This window comes from Mauremys mutica, chromosome 10 (genome assembly GCF_020497125.1).
Source record: "Mauremys mutica isolate MM-2020 ecotype Southern chromosome 10, ASM2049712v1, whole genome shotgun sequence".
Taxonomy (NCBI): Eukaryota; Metazoa; Chordata; order Testudines; family Geoemydidae; genus Mauremys; species Mauremys mutica.
This window is the reverse complement of record NC_059081.1, coordinates 1,741,459-1,761,136: the sequence shown is the minus strand read 5'-3', so window position 1 is coordinate 1,761,136 and position 19,678 is coordinate 1,741,459. Positions and strand designations below refer to the sequence as shown.

The following is a 19,678-nucleotide window of genomic DNA, read 5'->3' as shown; positions in this document are numbered from 1 at the left end:
ATTTTACAGACCTGTCATATCCCCTCTTAGTGATCTCTTTTCCAAGCTGAACAGACCCAGTCTGTCTGTTCTCTCCTCATATGGAAGCTGTTCTATACCCCTCCTCATTTTTGTTGCCCTTCGCTGTATCTTTTCCAATTCTAGTACATCTTTTTAGATCAGGTGACTAGAACTGCCTGCAGTATTCAAGGCGTGGGCGTGCCATGGATTTATATCGTGATGTTATGATATTTTCTGTCTTCTTAACCCCTTGCCGAATGGCTAACGTGTTCTGGGTTCTCTCTGCATTTCCAGTGCTCAGCATTCTGCTCTGGCCGCTGGTGGTTTACCATGAGCTGATTCAGAGGATGTACACTCGGCTGGAACCTGTCCTGATGAAACTGGACTACAGTATGAAAGCAGAGACCCTGCACCTGAAGCACGAGAAGAGAAGTAAGGCAATGCCTTTTCCCGGTTCTCTCTGCCTTGGCCGGCTGGGAAAACAGCACTGGCAAGTCGGAATAGGTGTGGCATGCCCGAGGAATGTCCTCCCCGAGGAGGAGGGGGAAATAGCCGGGGGAGGGAGGGTCATCCTAGAGGTTGTGACTAGGGCTGATGGGGTAAAACTGAACAAAGTATGGGGAGAGACTGCTTGGCAGTGACCTGTCAAGCATGAAAGAGGTTCCTAGGGGAAGGGGGGAGAGCCCCATTACGTGGGAGGCTGGGCTGGGCGGGGCAGAACTCTAGCGAAGGGGCTGAAGGGAACAAACCTGGCCTGGCTCCTTGGGCAGGGGTGGGGATGGACCAGTTCCTTCCCTCCCTTTCCAGGATTCTGAGCCCGGTGCCGCTCAGTGACGTTTCTTCCATTTCCGCACACAGAGCGCCAAGGAAAGAGTGAGCCCATGGCCGGCGATGAGCCAATGGCGGAGACCGAGAGTGAGAGCGAGGCGGAGCTGTCTGGCTACTCCCCGGTGGTAAGGGCTGTAGAGGAGCCCTCTCCTCCCTGCCAGCGCCTCCCCAGAGAGCCAGGAACAGAGGGTTGGTCAGAATGCAGCCACACTGGTAACCAGCAGCAGAGCTGTACAAGTCGTCCCTGGCCTCCGGGCCCTGGCAGGGATTGGAAAGTCACCAGTGGGTGCTAAGGGAGGGTGCGAGCTGCCTCTGTGGAGGGGCTGTCACCGAGAGCCTGCTTGTCAGGTGGCCCCGGGAGCAGTGCGGCGGAGTGCAAAGCCCAGGGACCCTTGTGGAACTGGTGCACTCGAGCCCTGGAGTAAGGGAATGCCCTGCCCTGCTCTCCTGCTCCCTCGAGCAGCCCCGATGGGCTCAGGAGGGAGACACGCTGCACCTGTCTCTGCCGGCCTGCAGGCAGCGGTGCTGGTGGTGCAGAGGGCTTGCTATTTCCTGGAACCCTGACCACGCCCAGGGGAAAGGGTCATGGAGCTGTTCCCCGCCACCCGCGCGTGCTCAGTAGATGGGAGATGTGTCGTCCCATTTATTTCCACACTGATGGGGTCATCAAGGCAGGTGTCTGGCTTTGCTGCAGCTGCCAGTGGAAGGAGAAGCTGGGCTGGGAGGTGGGAAGCTGTGGGTTACATGGAAGCATGTGCAGTGCCCGCTGCTGCTGCATGTATGGACGTCCTTTTTGGCATGGCCTGTTGGCACTAGTGTGAAAGGGGGCCCTGCCCTTTGCAACAGTGCTGTAGCCACCGCAGGAGGGGGGAGAATCCCCTGCTGTGGGGATTTCTAGGGCTTGCAGGATTTCACTGGGCCCTCCATGTGGGGCGCTGGCAGGATGCAAACCCATCCGAGCTCACTCCAGGAGCAGCAAGGATGAGCCTGGGCGTGGACGGCGTAATGAGGATTCTGCCCAGCCCCTTGCTCGTACAGCGCAAGAACCCCGTGTAACAGTTCATCTGGCAGATACCTTCTGCCCCTGCGGCTCTGGTCTGTGCAGAGGAGCCAGCAGGGAGCACTGCCAGCTGGGCACCCAAATCTAACTGTCCCCTCTGCTCTCCTCCGCCACAGGTGGATGTGAAGAAGACCGCTCTAGCGCTGGCGATTACAGACTCTGAGCTCTCTGACGAGGAGGCCTCCATCCTGGAGAGCGGGGGCTTCTCTGTCTCCAGGGCCACCACCCCGCAGCTGACTGATGTGTCTGAAGGTAATTCCCACCCTCACCCCACGCTTTGTCCTGAAACAGCTGTCTGGTAGGAACTGGCCATCACTGTCCCTTCCTCCGCCCCTGGAGCTGGGACAGGCCTCTGGAGGGCAGGGGGAGAAGCAGGCTGTTTGCAGAGGGAAAGGGCCGGAAGGGAGCCAGGAGACCCTCACTTGGCAGTGAAGGTGGCCTGCCCCATCTCCCCCATCACTGGGCTGGGAGTCTGTATGTTGTCATTTCTGGGTGTTTGGAACTCTCCTAGCCGGGCTGTTAGCCCAGCCCCCGTGGGGATGGGCTCTGCCCAATTGCTGCCTTGGGCGGGGAGGCGTTAGCAGCAGCACATCTTGTCAGGGCTTCCCCCGTAGCCATGACTGCTCTGGCTGTCTGATCGCTGCTGCCCGGATGATCCCGCTCCCTGCTGACTCTGGGAAGGGAGGCAGCGCAGTCCTCAAGGGCTCTGCCAACGAGCAGAGGCGCAGGCAAGCCCAGCCAAGTGCTGACGTGTGCTCTGGCGCCCAAGCTGTGCGTGGCATTGTAGAAAACAAAGCCAGAGGCCTTGCCCGCCGCGCTCGCTGGCTCCGACGAGGGCTGTGTGCTGGTGACGGCAGGATCCCGGGGCTGGCTGGGTGTGTGCAGGAGCAGTGGCGGGGACTGGGTAATCCACGGGAGTGTAGCTCGTCAGGCACTTCGGGGTGGCTTTGAGGAGGGATTGAGAGAGTGGAAGTGTGACAGAGGAGTTCTGGGCATGAACAGGCCCAGTGGCAGGTGGAGGATGGCAAGAAGCGGGTGGTCAGGTGACACCCCACATGTGGGGCAGAGTGAAGGGAGGTGGCTCCTAGGCAGGAAGAAGCTGAATTGTGGAGGAGCTTGAATCCAAACCCAAACTCCCTCGTGGGAGTACAGGGCAACTCCTGCTTCCACACTCCCCAGGATGGAGCAGCCCGGGGGGCAGAGATCAGCTGTTCTCTCCGCTGGCGCAGGCAGACGCGCAGCCTGGGTCTAAGGGGCTGGGACTGTGGAGGGTGGCAGAAGCACCCAAGAGCTGCCGCTCATGCCGTTGCCCGGCTGTGCCTTTCAGACCTGGATCAGCAGAGCCTGCACAGCGAGCCGGAGGAGTCCTTCGCCAAGGACCTGGCAGAGTTCCCCTCCGTAGAAGAGTATCATTCCAGAGACCTGGGGCCACAGAGCGACGACGATGCCTTCGGCCTGCCACTGGGCCCTGAGCTTGCCCATGCTGCCCACGAGCTGGACTCTGTGGAAAAGGAAGCTGTGGACTCTGACCTCTCCGTTCTCCATCTAGCTTCTCCTCTCCATTTTGTAAATACGCACTTCAATGGGAACGGGCAAGGGGCGCCAGGCAGCCCAGAGCCGCAGACTGCTGCTGCCCCCGGCCTGGGCATCTGCATCGATGCGCTAAGCGAGGAGATTGTCACCACTGCCATCACCACGGTGGTGCAGAACACCCTCTCGGCCCTCCTGCGCTCCTCTGAAGCTAGCGAGGGGCCTTCCCTCTCCGAGTTCCTCCCCACTGATCCCGAAGAGAAACTGAACTTCCAGGCGCAGCTGTCAGAGACCGAGGTGGTGGGGACGGAGACTGCAGCTCCCCCGGAGGAGGAGGGGGAAGTGGATGACTTTGAGCTACTGGATCAGAGGGAGCTGGAGCAAATGGATGTAGAGATGGGCCTTGGAGGAGAGCAGGAAGTGCAGGAATCGCCCATCACTCCAGTTCCAGCTTCCTCCCAGCCCGCATTTTCTGAGCTGCCAAAGCGAAAGGATCCAGAAGAGGCAGCGTCAGCAGCGTCTTTGTCTTAGGTCATCTCTGTCGCCCCCTCTTTCCTCGTCCTCCCTGGAAGGAAGGATGGACGGACGGACGGACTAGTGCAGTGATGTCCAGTCCGTTTTAGATATTCGTGTTGACCAGGATGGCAAAAAGGCCGTGTTCATGCGCTGTGTCTGGAATAACCCATCCTGCCCAGCCCAGCCTTCCTCGGTCTGAGTGAGGAGAGGAACCAGGCCGCACTTGTAACACCAACCCCAGCAAAAGCTTCCTAGTGATGGTGCAGTATTTTGGTCTGTCTTCTGTTTGTCTTTCGTTTTGCACGCAGAGTGCTGAGCTAGATGTAGCTGCTGCTATCCCCACGTCCCCGGTAGGACAGATGCAATCTTATTTTATTGGGGTTTTAAATGGCTAAAAGTGTAAATAATTTTAACTGTCTTTGGTTGAGCTGGATGGGGGGAGGGGAAGGAACTACAACTCAGATCTCCGGGTGGGGGGAGGAGCAGAGGCAGGCCGCTTCCTACCAGCAAGGAAAAGGTGGGTGGATGCAGGAAGGGGCCTGCGAGCCTGATACCAGATTGTAGTGTCCTCTCCATCAAACCAAGCGTCGGGCATTTCCCTGTGTGTCTGGCCTGAATTACGCTCCCTCGCTGCCTTGGAGACCGCGGCTGGGAATGGAGCAGCTTCCTGGGCTGGACCTTGCCCCGGTTCTCTCCTGTCTTTAACTCTGCGGCACGCGGATGGCTCCTCAAACCATCGTGCTCTAAATAAGCGTGACCAAGCCAGAGCCCCGAGTGCCGCTTCCTCTTGTGTAGTGTCTCGCTGTGGCAGCTGGCGGCTTTCCGCTGGCTTGGGAGGAGTTTATCCACTTGGCTTGTGCAGCAGAGAAGAGTCTGATTGTTTTATGGATGAGACTGTTTTGTGGCCCTAGTCCGAGGGGCTGCGCAGACAGTAATTGTGTGAGAGGGACACCCCCCGCCCCCTCCCCATGTAATTTTTTAGATAACTAAAGGCTGTTTTTAGGCAGGGTTCTGTAATCTCTTACTGCACTTTACGTCCCAAGTGCCCCCCGCCCAAGGCCGGGCCACTACAACTCCACTCTACCACCTGTCCTTGGCTTGTCCCTGCTGTGAGCACTTGGCATCTCAGTCCCAGTCCCAGCTGGCAGGGCTGCCCCAGCTGGGTCTGGGAGCTTTCAGGGCAGTGTGGGGGACTGAAGAGCCGCCTCAGGTCCTGTCCTCGCAAGCAGGCCTGTTGGAAGCACCTCCTATCCTAGCCCAGTTGGGTACCCAGCGCTTCCTGGGACTGTCCCAGAGTGTACCCTGGACTAGGTTCTGGTCTCGCAGCCACAGGCCATCCTAGCTCTAGTCCCTGCCTGAAAAGGCTCCTGTTGTGTTCCTGGAGCAGGGAATGGGCATCCTTGGCCGTAGCTCTGGCATGGGAACAAGAGAGGCTCTGCTGCCTCTCATGGGGGAGCTGTAAACTGACTTGGCAGCTTGTGTGCACAACCCAGCAGAAGTGTCTCAGCCAGCGGGTGGAGGCTCAGCACGTACCCTAGGCCTGTTCGGGGTAGCTCTGTCTCTGCCCAGACAGCGGAGCACCGCAGGTGTATGTGGAAAGGGCCTCTCTGAAATGGTGGCAGTGGAACTTCAGGCTCTGCCTTGGGCATATAGGCCAACATGCCCAAGAGCAACGCTGCCTGGAGTCCTGCCTGTCGTCGCACCCAGTACGTACAACCCCTCTCACTTGCGTAACCCTCGTACTGGCTGAGACTGCGCGAGCAGGGAACTCATTGCACGTAGACCCTACAGCGTGAGGGTCCTTGGCTAGCGGAAGTGGAGGAGCGGGAATCTTATGTACAGGTGAGTCTCATCTTACGCGCATTTAACATGCAAATTCAGCTTTGCATGGTCAGCAAAAACAAAAAAAGCAAAATAACAATTCAATCCTGTACCTGTAGTGCAGGCGATTCCGCCTGCCATTACACTCAATGTCGTTTTGACTAGACGCGATTTTCGCTTTACGCGCTGACAGCGGAACCCCAGCGTAAGATGAGACTTGCCTGTATGTACAGGGCAGTTGCAGCCTCTCCTATCAATTCTTGGGGTGCTGCAGTCGAGGAGCGTATGGAAAGTGAGAGGCTGCATGGCCGTGGCCACCAGTCCCTGGAATATGGGCCCGGAGGGGGGTCTGTCTAGCCTGAGTGCAGAGGCAGGATGCCTTGCCGTGCTCCCCTGCCTCCCAGACAGCACTCTCTCTTCCAGAGCTGAGACTGTCAGCTCGGCATGCACCCAAGCACAGCCCCTTGACTGGATTTCTCTTAACTGACAGCAGAGCTTTTAAATCAGCAGCGACTTGTACTCCAGAAAACTCAGCTGAGATAACCAGGGGATGGGAGCAGAGGCCCAGTGATTTCCTTGCTGCACCCCTTGGGCAGAGCATTTTGGAGAGTTCTCTGGCCCCACGACGGCAGTTGGAGCTGGGCTTCGGCTGTGCCCCTGGATTGTGTGTGGGCTAATCCCCCCCCTTTCCCTGTCTGTGTGGGACAGGGCAGACTCCAGAGGCATTGGTAGCTCTGTCACTGGTTGACTGTTCAAAGCATGGACTAGATGGACACTTCTACACTCTGTATGACTTCCATGGAGTGTTCCATTGAGCAGGGGAGTGGTGGCTTGTGGGTCTATGAATTCTTTAATGGTAGCCCCTCCTGGCCTCTTTCGAGCTAGGAGGATCTGCTTTCAAATCCCAGGTTTGAGAAGCATTAGATTATTTATTGAGTAGATAATATAGATGCACTTCCCAAAAACCTCCTCCTAGCCCAGCGAATGCCAAACTGGCCCAAATGGAGCCTGTTCTCACCCCCTTTACCAGAGCAGTGTAGCCCCTAGCAAGCAGTGTCCTTCCTCGGAGAACACCATGTCTCATGAGGGTGGCTGCAGTCTGCTTTGATGTAAATTAGATAAGCTCCTGGTAGGCTGCCAAAGCAAAATGTCGGCCCCCTTGTCCTGCATTGCATTGGGAATCCCGTGCGCAGCGCAGCATCCTGCGGTCTACAAGGTTGTGTGCATGGCCCACATGGCAGCCGCCTACGTTCAAATGGTGCTAACGTTGTTCCAAAAAGCCCCCGCCAACGTATCCAGTGAACAGGCTGCCACGTATTGCTAACCAAGGCATTGTTGCATGGTAGGAGCACAAATGGGTCACAACAATTTGGACCCCAAATTTTCTTTCAGGATGTGGGGCAGGGAAGGGATCTTGTATGCGTGTGCTCATATGCCCGCCTCTCCCTGAGTACTGTGTCCGCAAGAGAATTTGAGGCACCAGTGCTGGTAGCAGCGGGTGGCTTTTCATTGCTGGTAGGTCTGTAGGAGACCTGGTGATAAAAATGTGTTAATCTCTTCCTAAGAACATCCAGGAAAGGCGGGGTGGGGGGATGGGTCCTTGTAACCAGTGTTCATTCTATGGCTATATTTAAAAGCAAAATGTAGAATTTGTAATAAAAAATAAAAACAAAAAAAGTTAGAGGAGAAAGTTTTGGGCAATAAAGTTTGTTGGCTGTATGTGATGGAGTCTTTCTAGCTTGTCTTACAGACGTCGCTCTCCTCGCTTGGGGTGTCAATCTGACCTTCACCCCAGGCATGGGGGGAGAAATCACTTCTTTTCAACCTGGCAGGAGATGTCTGTTTGTCTGTCTGTCAGTGGTGGTGCTGTACACTCAGAGCAGAGCTAGCAGTGAGCTTTGGTGCCTATCAGCTGCAGGGTGGTGTGAGCAGGCCCCCCAGGGAGGTAACGTTGGGGGTGGGGCAGAGCCGGCTGGCTACCAGCTTGGATTCTCCTCTCCTGCCCAGATCACTCATTGCTCAGGAAAACCCCTTTCTGCGGCAGTTGCTCAGCCAAGCAGCCTTGTAGAGTTGTTGCAATGACAATGAGGGGATGGGTGACTATGCCTTTAATGCTCACTGGCCTCTGGCTGTCCCTTCAGCATCACTCTCCTTGGAAACCTCGGCAGCCTCTACTCTGCAGTGGCCTAAGATGCTCTAGTGTCAAGTCCCACATTTACTGACACCTCCCCAGTCTGATGCTCTGCTGGCCACGAAATCCCCAGGGCAGCTGCTACCAGCCTTCAGAAGCCGCTGTCTGGAATCTGTGCCCGGTGCCTGCTGGGCACAGGCAGGAGCAAGGCTAGAGCTGATGAGAGCAGACTCCAGTACTGCAGCCCTCTGCCCTTGCAGCTAAGGGAGCCGGGCGAGCACAAGCCTCCTGCTAGTTAACTTACAGTGGTAGAGGGGGGGTGGGCCCCAGGTGACCTGGATTCTACTGGCTCTGGCAGGGGCCTGCTGGGAGACATGGGCAAGAACTGAAGAAGGGCAGACACAGCCTCATCTTTAAAAAGGGGAACAAAGAGGAGCTGGGGCTTATAGACCAGTCAGCCTAACTTTGGTACCTGGAGAGATACTGGAACAAATGATGAAACAATCAACTTGCACGCACCTTTGTCTAGAACAGATCATGCCAAACTACCTGGATTTCCTCCTTTGACAGGGGTACTGGCTGAGGGCGGGGGGGCAGCAGACATCATGTCTTGATGTCAGTAAGTCTTGACACAGTCCCATGTTCTTAGAAGCAAACGAGGGAAATGTGCTGTAGATTAACTTACTATCCGGTGAACGTAAGAACAGCAACACTGGGTCAGACCAAGGGTCCATCTAGCCCTGTTTCAGATGCTTCAGAGGGAATAAACAGGGCATTTATCATGTGATCCATCCCATGTCATCCAGAGCCAGCTTCTGGCAGTCAGAGGTTTAAGGACACCCAGAGCAGGGGGTTGTGTCCCTGCCCATCTTGGCTAATAGCCATTGCTGGACCAGCCTCCATTAATTTATCTAATTCTTTTTTTAAAGCAGTTACAGTTTTGGTCTTCACAGCGTCCCCTGGCACTGAGTTCCACAGGTTGTGTGTGTTGTGTGAAGAAAATATTTCTTTGTTTATTGTAAAGCTGCTGCCTATTAATTTAATCAGGTGACCCCTGGTTCTTGTGTTATGTGAAGAGGTGACTAACACTTCCCTGTTCACTTTCTCTGCACCCCATTCATGATTTTTAGACCTCTACCATATCCCCTCTTAGTTGTCCCTTTTCTAAAATGAACAGTCCCAGTCTTTTTAATCTCGCCTCTTCTGGAAGCTGTTCCATGCCCTAATAATGTTTGTTTCCAATTTAGACCCCATCATTTTATATGTATAGTTGGGATGATGTTTTCCAATGTGTGTTACTTTGCATTGATCAACGTTGAATTTCATCTGGCCAAGGCCCTGTGTCCTCGCAACTGATGGCCTGGGCCCCTCCCCTGCAAAGGTGCCAGCTGAAGGTGTTGGAGAACAGAGAGATCAGGTGACCTCCTGGCCCGGGGAAGGGACAAAGGCAGAGGAGGGGCTGGAGAGTTTCAGTTTGGAGCTGGCTGGGGAAATGGAGGGGAGACTAGACCGACCTCTTGGCCTCCCCGGCCCCCCAAGATGCTCCTGACTGGGGGGGTCCTGTTGTCTGTACCTGCAAGACCTGTATTGGACTGTGTTCCTGTTGTCTAAATAAACCTTCTGTGTTACTGGCTGGCTGAGAGTCCCAGTGAATCGCAGGAAGCTGGAGGTGCAGGGCCTTGTCTCCCCAACTCTGTGACACCATGGGATCATTCCTCGGTCAGGCACTATTCAATATTTTCATTAATTACTTAGATAATGGAGTGGAAAGGAAGCTTATAAAATTAGCAGATGACATCAAGTTGGGAGAGGTCACAAGCACTTTGGAGGCAGGATCAGAATCCAAAAGGTCCTTGATGAATTAAAGAATTGGTCTGAATTCAACAAGATGAAATTCAGTAAGGACAAATGCAAAGTACTTCAATTAGGAAGGAAAAATCAAATGCACTGAGACAAAACGGTCAATAGCTGGCCGGGGGTGGAACTTCTGAAAAGCATCTGGGGATTATAGTGGATCACAAAGTGAGTCAACAGGGTGATATGGCTGCAAAAAAGGCCAATCTCATTCTGGGTGTATTAACAGGCGCGTCCTATGTAAGACACAGGAGGCAATTGTCCTGGTCTAGTTGGCACTGGTGAGGCCAAAGCTGGAGTCCTGGGTCTGGTTCTGGGCGCTGCACTGCAGGATGTGGACAAACTGGAGAGGCCGGAGGAGAGCAACAAACCTGATCAAAGGTTTAGAAAACCTGAGCTGTGAGGAAAGGCTAAAAGACGACTGGGGAGGGGGACTTGATACCAGACTTCAAATATGCGAAGGGCTGTTATAAAAAGGACAGTGCTCAATGGTTCTCAGCGGCCATGGATCGCAGGAATGGGCTGAAGCTGCAGCCAGGGAGACTGAGGAGAGATAGTGGGAGCAGCTTTCTAGCGCTGGGCAGTCACCTCTGGCACAGGCCTCCGGGGGCTAGGGAATCCCTGTCACTGCAGCCTTCCAGAACCAAACCCGTCAGGCCTGGTCTTTACGTGGGCCTGCCTTGGTGCAGGGGGCTGGACGTGCGGAGGGTCCCCCAGCCCCACGGGTCTGGGACTCTACGGACCTGAAGTTGCACAAATTCAGACAAGAAATAAGGTGCAATTTTTAAACAGGGAGCGTCATTGACCGTTGGCATAAGATAGCAGGGGCTGCGGTGGATTCTCCAGTGCGGGCAGCTTTTAAGTCAAGCTGGGATGTCTCCAGGAGCCCTGCCCTGGGTGTTATTAGCCCCCCCCCCGGGGGGAGCCCTGCCCTGGGCGTTATTAGCCCCCCCCCGGGGAGCTCTGCCCCGGGCGTTATTAGCCCCCCCGGGGGAGCCCTGCCCTGGGCGTTATTAGCCCCCCCCGGGGGAGCTCTGCCCCGGGTGTTATTAGCCCCCCCCCGGGGGGAGCCCTGCCCCGGGCGTTATTAGCCCCCCCCTGGGGAGCCCTGCCCCGGGCGTTATTGTGGGGCTGTTCCCTAGCCGGGGCGTGCGGGGGGCCAGGCTGGTCCCGCCCGGCTTTGGTCTCTGTGACAAGGGGTCGCGACCCCTTCCGCGCCCCAGCGGCTGGGCTCAGCGCCGGGCCGGACCCGGGCCCAGGGGCCGCGCTGCCGGGCGGGGCGAAGATAGGGGGGGCGCTAGGACCCGGGGCGAGGCCAGGGAGCCCCGCTGCCCCTAGCCCCGCCCACCCGCTCCGCGCCGGGAGGAGCCGGGAGCGGACGCGTTGTTGCGTATCGCTGACGTCATCGCGTCGGCGCGTCCGCCCCGCGGAAGTAGGAGCGGGTCCGGGCTGGGGCGGGTCCGGTCCCACATCGGCCGCCGGGTGGGTTCCCCCGCCCCATAGCAGGGTGCCCCCCCCCGCTCCCCCGCCCCATAGCTGGGTGCCCCCCCCGGGCCCCCCAACCCCCATTAGGTTCCCCCCGCCCCATAGCTGGGTGCCCCCCACCCTGCTCCCCTGGGGCCCCCCTCTATTGGGTGCCCCCTGCTGACCCCCCAACCTGCCTCATAGCTGGGTGCCCCCCACCCTGCTCCCCCGGGCCCCCACAACCCCCATTGGGTTCCCCCTGCCCCATAGCTGGGTGCCTCCCATCCCCAGTGGGTGCCCTCCACCCTGTTCCCCTGCCCCCCCCAACCTCCATTGGGTGCCCATTCTCCTGCCCCGTAGCTGCCCCCCCATCCCCCAGTGGGTGCCCCCCATCCCCCCGCCCCACTCACTCTCTCTCTCCCTCTCGCTGCTGCAGGGGACCCGGCGCCGGCCCCACCGCCATGGAGTTCCCGGACCTGGGCGCGCACTGCTCCGAGCCGACCTGCAAGCGCCTGGGTGAGGCCCCGAGCCTGCTGGCGGGGCAGAGCCTGGGACCACCTGCCTCCCCTTGGATGCCTCTGCCCTCCGGGGGGCTGCCCCGGCTTGAGCACGTGGGGTTGTGGGTGTTTATTGCCCTGCCACTGCCCAGTGCCCTGCAGCATCACGGTTGTGAGCCAGGACTCCTGGGTTTTCTCCCTGGCTGTGGGAGGGGAGTGGGACTGGTGGGATAGAGCGGGGGGGGCTGGGAGCTCGGACTCCTGGGTTCTCTCCCCGTCTCTGGGAGGGGAGTGGGGGCTGGTGGGTTAGAGCAGGGGAGTTTGGGAGCCAGGACTCCTGGGTTCTCTCCCCAGCTCTGGGAGGGGAGTGGGGGCCGGTGGGTTAGAGCAGGGCGGGCTGGGAGCCAGGACTCCTGGGTTCTCTCCCCAGCTCTGGGAGGGGAGTGGGGGCCGGTGGGTTAGAGCAGGGCGGGCTGGGAGCCAGGACTCCTGGGTTCTCTCCCCGGCTCTGGGACCTTGTGCCAGTTTCAGAACCGCCCTGTGAAATACGCTGCCGCTGTTTACAGCGCGCTGGGCTTGTGCAGGTTTGGAGCTGACTGCACTCCCCAAGGAGTTTGCTGTTGTTGCTGGCGGCTCGGGGAGCTACAGCCGAGGTGCCTCTCTGCAGAGGTGTTGGGACCATATGTATGACTTGTGGCGTAGTAGCCGTGACTTTCTAAATCCTGTTCCTTTGCTTGCTTGTGCCTTCGTGCTTCAGACCTCCTGACAGAGACTGGGCCCTGCTTTGTTACAGTGAGGGGCACTGCGTGTTCTGGGGTGGGAGCGAGGGGCAGCGACCCGGACAGTTGGGTCAGACTGCAGCCCCCTAGGGGAGCAGGGGGTGATGGGAGGCTTCGGGCCTAGGGAGCTGGCCATGTTGGCATGCCCACCTCAAAGCCGGGGAACGAGTGCCTTTCTCAGGAGTGCTCTGATGCTATCGAAGCAGACGCAGCCCTTGTCTGTTACCCACGTGTCTCTCTGGTGGGCTGTGTCCCAAGGGTTCAGACCCGCTGGAGGATGGTGGGGACCAGACAAATGATCAGTCTGACTCCAGCGCACGGTGCCCCGGTCCCCCTAGGTGATGGTCGGAAAGCAAGTGCTGAGCATCGTCACGCCAGGGCGCTTCAGCCACACAGCTTGCAAAGTGTGAGGAGCAGAAATTCCACCTTAGTGTCTGGGGTCTCCCTGCCAAAGAGAACGTGAAATGGCTGTAAACAGGTGCTAACTGGCCAGTCCAGGGCTTGCTCCCATGGCACGTGGCTGTGTCACAGAGCTCGCGGGGGGGTGGCTCCCTTGCGGGATCACTCGTGCTGCGGGAGCTGGCTCGGCTTTGCTCTCGTCTCTCGCTCGTACTGCTCACGAGTGCTGTGTATTGATTTCTCAATGGCTTGTCTCCTGTGGCGGAGACCTGCAGATCCCAGTGCCCCATTCTTATTTCAGCATTAGTCTCCTCATTGGGAGGGGGAAGGGCGGGCGCTGAGGTTACAAACCCTCGTTGTCAGGAGCGTGTAGCTTTGGCATGAAAACAGTCTCTTGCTGTCTCCTACCGCGGTGACTGTTTCGGGGTCGAGTCCTTGGCATCCCTGAAGGCGCCTGGAGAAGCTGTGCCTTTGGCTTGCTAGGAAATATTCCAGATCAGTTAAACAACTTTGAAAAGCTACAAACGTTTCGCGTAGGCCATAAATGTGGGTTTTGTTTTCAAGCTGGAGCAGTGCATGCTGGGAGCGGCGGTCTGGAGCGGCTCGGTCTATCAGTTGCTGCAGCCCTGGGCCCCTGCGGGCTGGCTGTCCCAGGCAGTGCGTAGCTGGGCTGGCCCTGGCTGTGCAGTGGGAAGCGCCGACTCCTTGGCCCCTCACCCACCTGCCGTCTCTCCTGTCTTGTCAGACTTTCTCCCTCTGAAGTGCGACGCCTGCGAGCAGATATTCTGCACCGACCACATCACCTACACCCAGCACCAGTGCACCTCTGCCTACAAGAAGGTAAGTGGGGCGCGGTGGCTGGGGGGTGGCTCCGAGTGCTGTGCTCCCAGCGGAGTTGGCGCTACCTGGCAGCCTCGTTCTGAGACCTGCTGAGCAGCTCCCGGCGAAACCTCGGGATCAGGCCCTGCATGTGCAGGTGAAGCCTGGGACGAGGGGCAGGTGGAGCCAGGGGAGCTGCCTGAGGCGTAGCTGTGTCTGGCTAGTCTGAGAGCGAGACCAGCCTGGCCAGTGACAGGAGGGCGCCGGGCGGTCCCTGGAATCCTCCAGCAGCCAGCCCCGCAATGGGGCGGAGAACACGAGGTGGCAACGTTTGCCAGGCCAGCTGACCGGTTTCTAGAACCCTGACGCTGGGGGATGGAGGGATCACAGCAGGGCCACGGAGCTCCCTCAGGCGATGTGGCTGCGGTGTTTGGCTCTGGGCCTTTACACCCCTGGGCGTTTAGCATCACCCCTCCATGCAGCCCAGGCCTGAGCTGCGGTTCACAAGGGATGGGGTAGCGGCTCCCTCACTTGGGGTCTTTAATCCCAGCCCAGCAGCTGCTCTCCGGGCTCTGTCCTAGCTCCGCTCGCGTGGCTGGGTGAGGTTCTGTGGCCTGTGTTGTGCAGGGGCTCGGGAGGGATGGTCAGAACCAGCCTTTGCACTTTAACACCTGTTCCTTCCCTGTCCCTGCACACGGGTTAACAAGCTCCCAGCATTCCCGGGGGGTGGCCGTGCCCCCAGCCTGCTTGCTTGGCAAAGGCAGAAATCATCCAAAGGGTTAGAAAATACCACATGAGAGAACCATCATCTGCGAGGCAGCTCCTGCCCCTGGGGAGACGGCACGGGGTGGGCTGGGGAGCGTGTTCAGCCTGGCCTCTGCTGCGTTACAGGACGTGCAGGTCCCCGTGTGCCCCCTCTGCAGCATCCCCATCCCTGTCCAAAAGGGGCAGATGCCTGATGTGGTGGTGGGGCAGCACATCGACCGAGACTGCAAATCCGACCCCGCCCAGCGCAAGCGCAAGGTAGGAGGCTGTGACCTCGTTTCCGCCTGGCCCTAGCTCCGGTCGGCACTCGCCCGATGCCGGCTGGGCGCGTTGGGCCAGGTCTGCTGCTCTCCGCTGACTGGGCTGAATCACCGTGCTGCTCGGCTCTGGATGGACATGCGGGGGGCTGGAAATCAGGATGGGGGAGGGGGCACTGGGGCAGGCAGTGTCCAGGCCTGGAATAGCTGCGGGGGCTGGGGGTTGGGATTGGGGGGCAGCGGGAGAGCTGGGTGCAGGAAGCCCAGGCCTGGAACAGCAGGGGCTGGGGTGCTGCTGCTGTGACAGGAACTGAGGGAAGCGAAAGTGAGAAAAATGCATCAGTTGGAAGTAGCCGCTTCCCCCGGGGGGGCTATCCGTGATGGGAACAGCTTCCCAGTCCACCAGCCTGGACCCACCCCCGTTCAGCCACAGGCTGCTGGGCTCTGTAGCGCCCCTTGCGGCACAGGAGAGGACAGGGCCTGGCTGCAGGATGCCGGTGTGCAGCGCCCCGGCCTGTGCCCGCCACCCCCGAGAGAGCAGCGTGGCTGGGGGCTGGAGCTGGGACACAGAGACCTGGGGTCTGACCCGGCCAGCTCCTGGAACGTACATTGCCAGGGCTCCGTCCGCCCCCCATCGCCCGGGCGCTGCTGCTGGGCTGCGCCGTACCGGTCGGGGATGGCTGCGGGGCCCTGTGTGCCGCGAGCTCGCAGCTGCTCACCGGGTGCCTTGTCTCTGCTTAGATTTTCACCAATAAGTGTCTGAAGCCCGGCTGCAAGCAGAGGGAGATGATGAAGGTGATCTGCGACCAGTGCCACGGGAACTTCTGCCTCAAGCACCGGCACCCCCTGGATCACGACTGCAATGGGGCGGGGCGCCCCCTCTCCAGAGCCGGGTACCGGGGGGGAGAAGTGCTCACCACAGTGGTGGTGACGGGAGAACTGCATAAGCTGCGCTCGCCCTGCCTCGTGTCCCAGCTCTCCCGCCCCCCGCTGGCTGGGTCTGCCCCGGGCAGCCCGGCCCCACCCCCTCCCCGCCCCCCGCCGGCTGGGTCTGCGCCGGGCAGCCCGGCTCCACCCCCTCCCCGCCCCCCGCTGGCTGGGTCTGCGCCGGGCAGCCCGGCCCCACCCCCTCCCTGCCCCGCGCTGGCTGGGTCTGCGTTCTGGTGCCAGGAGACCCCCTCGCAGGGCTGCAGCCACAAGGAAGTGCCCCGTCCCTTGACGCTGGTCTGCGGTGCAAGCCGCTCGCACGTCCGACGCTCCTGCTGTTCTCTCCAGCTCCTGTTCTTAGCGGGTCTGCCTAGGGGCCCGTGGCACTGAGTGACTGCCCAGAGAGCAGGGCGGGTGAGGGCCCGCGCGGGAGGTGAGCACACAGGAAAGCAGGAAGGATGCAGGGCCCACGGTTTGAGGGAGGGACGGGGGACATCCAGGGATGCAGAGGGCTCCAAGCCCCCTCCCATGCTAAGCCCCCGGGCAGGGGGAAGCTGTTACTGATGGACGTCGTCTGTTGCAGACACGCTGCGGTCGCAAGAGCCCAAGCATCCTCCTCTGTGGCAGCCGGGACATCGAGCAGAGGAGCTTCCAGACCAGCAACCAGGCCGGCAGCCGGCCCCCCTGCTCCAGCCCCAAGCAGGTACGGTGATGCCCACCCCTCCTCTCACCCCCAGGGCCTGGCTGGAGTGGTTAGACCCAGCAGCCCCTCCAGAGAGCTGGTGCGTCGAAATCCCTCCCCTCCCCCCTCCGGGTCTGGCACATCCCCTTGGCCTGCTGGGAGGGGCACGGAGCCACCCATTGGTTTGGGGGGGGGGTCCCCCGCCTGGGTGTTGGCCCCCTGAGCTGCTCCGCGTGCTAGCACTAACCCTGCTCCTCCTCTTGCGCCCAGAGGCGGCGTGATGGCGGCACCGCAGCCCAGCAGCACCTCGCCCCCAGCCGTTGCGCTGCAGAATGGACTGGTGAGTGGCCCGGCGCGAACCTCTCCCAGTGGGTGCCATGGCACGGAGAACCGGGTGCCCTTGCTCCCAAGCTGTACAGCCTCATTGCCCCGTGTGTGAGGTACCCACCAGAGCAGGGCAGAGAGCCAGGCACAGGAGCCCTGTTCTGGAGCCAGCTCCATCACCCACCTCCTAGATGGCAGGACCAGGCCCAGTGCTCCCCAGGACGCCTGGGCTGGCGCTCGGCAGTGGGGCCCCCGTGGGCTGAGTGATGCCATGACAGAGCCTGCACGTGAGAGCCTGGGCTCTGCTGGAGGCTCCTGGGGGACCAGGCCCAGGCGAGTTTGCTCTCTCCACCCGCCATTGCCTCCCTCGCTCTGCTGTGTGAATGTGGAGCCGTGCGAAAGCAGCAGCCCCTTGCCACAGGCCGGGGGGCGCGAGGAGCTGCTTGGTGAGCCTGTTCCCCGCAGGGGAGGCTCTGAATCCGGGCGCCTTCCCTCTGACTGTGTCCGACTCCCAGGCCTACAGCTGGGCCTAGGGTGGGAGGTGGCGCAGACACCCCCCCCCCCCCCATGGCTGGGGGTCAGGGTAGGACTGTCCCTGCAGTGCCCTCTCTCCAGGGTGTGGCTAAGCCGGGCAGTGCCGTGGGCACACCCCACTCTCGTTCCAGAGCGAAGAGGAGGCGCTGCAGCGAGCCCTGGAGATGTCCCTGGCAGAATCGGCGCCTGGCTCGGCACGGGCGCTCAGGTACGGTCCAGGCCTGGCGCAGCACAGCAGGGTGCACTGGGGAGGGCATGGGACACGCTGACGTTCACCTGAGAACCGCCCCCCACGAGCCTGCACAGGGCACCATTGTGGGGGCGAATCCTGGAAGGGGCCAGGCTGGGGGCGGGGGCGCGAGGTGCGTTAACTGGCCTGGGCTGGGATCCCTTCACCTCTTACCAACTAATAGGTGGGAATAGAAGGGGCCAGGCTGCTGCAGGGAGTGGTGCGGTCCAGCAGGTGGCGCCCTTTTGAGCCCCGTGCTTCAGTCTGGTTCCGGGGGGGGGCCTGGCTCCCGAAGTCCCCTGTGCTGTTTGCACGGGGATTGTCCCAACGGCTCCCCCGGCCTCGCTGGGCTCGGTACCCCGCTGCGGGGAGCCGTCCCTGGGGCGGCTGGGCTGCGGGGTCCCGTGCCCCTGACCAGACGCTGTCTCCAGCAGCGCGCAGGAGGAGGAGGACCTGGCCTTGGCGCGGGCGCTAGCCGCGAGCGAGGAGGAGTACCAGAGGCGGCAGCAGCAGCAGGTGAGCTGAGCTGGGCTCTGGAGCTCCGTGCTGAGGCCCGGCTCTCACCAGGTTCTTCCCCGCTCCTCGGCACTGCCGGCTGGAGCTCTGCACCCCGCTTCCAGGCTGCCGTGAGCCAAGGCAGGACCGTCCCTGGGGGCAGCCTGACCTCCGGCAGTGCAGAGACCCCACTGGCTAGGGGAGGGGTCAGCCCTGCTGGGGCGAGGCCTGGGATTACTGCAGCAACCCGCGGCCAGCCTGCCCCATCCCTGCCCTGGAGGCCCCCTGAGTGCTGCTGGGGGGCGGGGCAGGGCGGGGGGGCGCTTGCTCACTCGTGCTGTGTTCACGTTGCAGGCCCAGAGCCGGAGTTCGAGGCCATCAGACTGCAGCATGTTCTAGGCTGGGAGCACCACAATGCCTAGGGCCTGTCTGCAGTGCCGCCGGGTACCATCGCCCAGCTCTGCCAGGCCCTGCAGAGGGCCAGCGGGGGCTTCTCCTGCCTCTTCCACAGCTGGAAACAACTGCCCAAAGGCTGGCTGCTCCTGCTCCCTGTACAGTAGACCGGAGCTGAACAGCGAGCTCCCACCGTCGCTTTGAGCTGCACGGGGCCACCCCATTCTCCCAGCCCAGAGCCGGCTGCAGCCACGTGGGAGGTGCGACCTGCAGCCGCCAGCAGGCCAGCCTTAGCAGTGGCAGCAGCCTTGGGATCGAGGTTGGGTGTTGTGCCTCGGTTCCACACTCGCCTGGCACAGTGCTGCGAGTGGGGTGAACTGAGGGGGCACCTCTGGCCTGGAGGTGGAGTGTTCCAGCCGGGGTGTCCTGACCCCAATACCTTCACTCTGACCCAGGCTGGCTGCATGCTGGGTCATGTCCACCCCCTGCCCTACACACTACACAGGGGCGAGGGCTCGCTCCCTGGGTGCCCAGTGGGGTAGGGGGGTTGTAGCCTCAGTCAATGGCTGGGTAACGCTCATTTCCCGGTCCACATCAGGGGCCGCGCTGGCCACACTATGTAGCAGAGCCCCCTGCCCCACAAGGCCTGGCCCCTGCCCGGCTGTGCCACAATCCCCAGGGAGTGGCTCCCCGCTGTCCTCCAGGCAGGGCTCAGCTGAGGGCCAGGCCAGCCTTTCTCAGCCCCTCCCCTGAACTCGGATGCTGGATGTGGGGCAGGAAGCGGGAAAAGCAGCTGCCCTGTTTCCCGTGGGAGCACAGCCCCTCTGCACAGTGATCACTGCCTGCTCCACTGCCTCTGCCAAGAGCCCCCCCCCACCCCCCAAGCCAGCACAGCCCTTCCCCGAAGGCATCACTGACCTCCCCCGGGAGCCCTGCTGGAGCGTCTCCCATGGAGTCTTCCCAGAGCAGCCCCTTCTAGTCCTGCTGAATTCAGGGCTAGGGGCCGGCCTGGTGTGAGGCCGGGGCCCTGCCAGCAGGCTGCTGGGTGGGGGTAGGGGGGCTCTCCCCAGCCCGGCCTTTCGCCGGCAGACGCTGCCTGAGGCGCTCAGTGCAGCCGCTTGGACATGCTGGGAGCTGCTTCCCCTCCAGCTCTGGGTGCTGCGGGGTCTTGTGTAGTGGGTAGCGGCTGCACCTTCTGCAGCCGGGCAGGTAGCGGGCACGGGCCTGCGGGCATCGTCTCCCTGTGCCCTGAGTGTGGGCCTGGGCCGGCTGTGTGTGTGTGTGTGGGGGGGGTGGCGAAAGGGAACTCTCTGCAGGGCTCCAGCTGTCTGGCTACGAAGTGCTGCCGTGAGGGAAATAAAGTCCTACCCCAAA

The 19,678-nt window shown here is 60.7% G+C and overlaps 2 protein-coding genes across 6 annotated transcripts in view; both read left to right on the top strand.

Moving 5' to 3' along the window:
• Positions 1 to 7,424, top strand: part of RETREG2 (reticulophagy regulator family member 2) — a 23,170-nt gene extending 15,746 nt beyond the window's left edge. For 2 of the 3 annotated variants that reach the window (XM_045031928.1, XM_045031931.1), the window contains exons 6-9: positions 295 to 432; positions 859 to 953; positions 2,005 to 2,140; positions 3,216 to 7,424. In XM_045031928.1, the coding sequence (XP_044887863.1) occupies positions 295 to 432; positions 859 to 953; positions 2,005 to 2,140; positions 3,216 to 3,949 (1,103 nt within the window). In that variant the 3' untranslated portion in view covers positions 3,950 to 7,424. The remainder of the gene's footprint in view (positions 1 to 294; positions 433 to 858; positions 954 to 2,004; positions 2,141 to 3,215) is intronic. The other variant, XM_045031930.1, reaches the window with a different exon arrangement.
• Positions 4,058 to 19,678, top strand: ZFAND2B (zinc finger AN1-type containing 2B). Of its 3 annotated transcripts, none has more exons than XM_045031933.1 (10): positions 4,058 to 4,194; positions 11,641 to 11,720; positions 13,625 to 13,719; positions 14,590 to 14,721; positions 15,462 to 15,613; positions 16,231 to 16,350; positions 16,600 to 16,669; positions 17,319 to 17,395; positions 17,848 to 17,932; positions 18,266 to 19,678. In XM_045031933.1, exons 2-10 carry the CDS (start codon positions 11,666 to 11,668, stop codon positions 18,308 to 18,310), a joined length of 831 nt encoding a protein of 276 aa, XP_044887868.1. In that variant the 5' UTR covers positions 4,058 to 4,194; positions 11,641 to 11,665; the 3' UTR covers positions 18,311 to 19,678. The 3 variants fall into 3 exon arrangements, with proteins under 3 accessions (XP_044887868.1, XP_044887869.1, XP_044887867.1); XM_045031934.1 differs by lacking the exon at positions 4,058 to 4,194 and adding an exon at positions 11,116 to 11,222 and having other exon boundaries at positions 17,851 to 17,932; XM_045031932.1 differs by lacking the exon at positions 4,058 to 4,194 and adding an exon at positions 11,116 to 11,222.

Coding starts and splice junctions, on each gene's coding strand:
- ZFAND2B (XM_045031933.1), top strand. CDS start 11,666: ATGGAGTTCCCGGACCTGGGCGCGCACTGCTCCGAGCCGACCTGCAAG. Junction 11,721..13,624: donor GCCGACCTGCAAGCGCCTGG/GTGAGGCCCCGA, acceptor CTGTCTTGTCAG/ACTTTCTCCCTCTGAAGTGC. Junction 17,933..18,265: donor AGAGGCGGCAGCAGCAGCAG/GTGAGCTGAGCT, acceptor TTCACGTTGCAG/GCCCAGAGCCGGAGTTCGAG.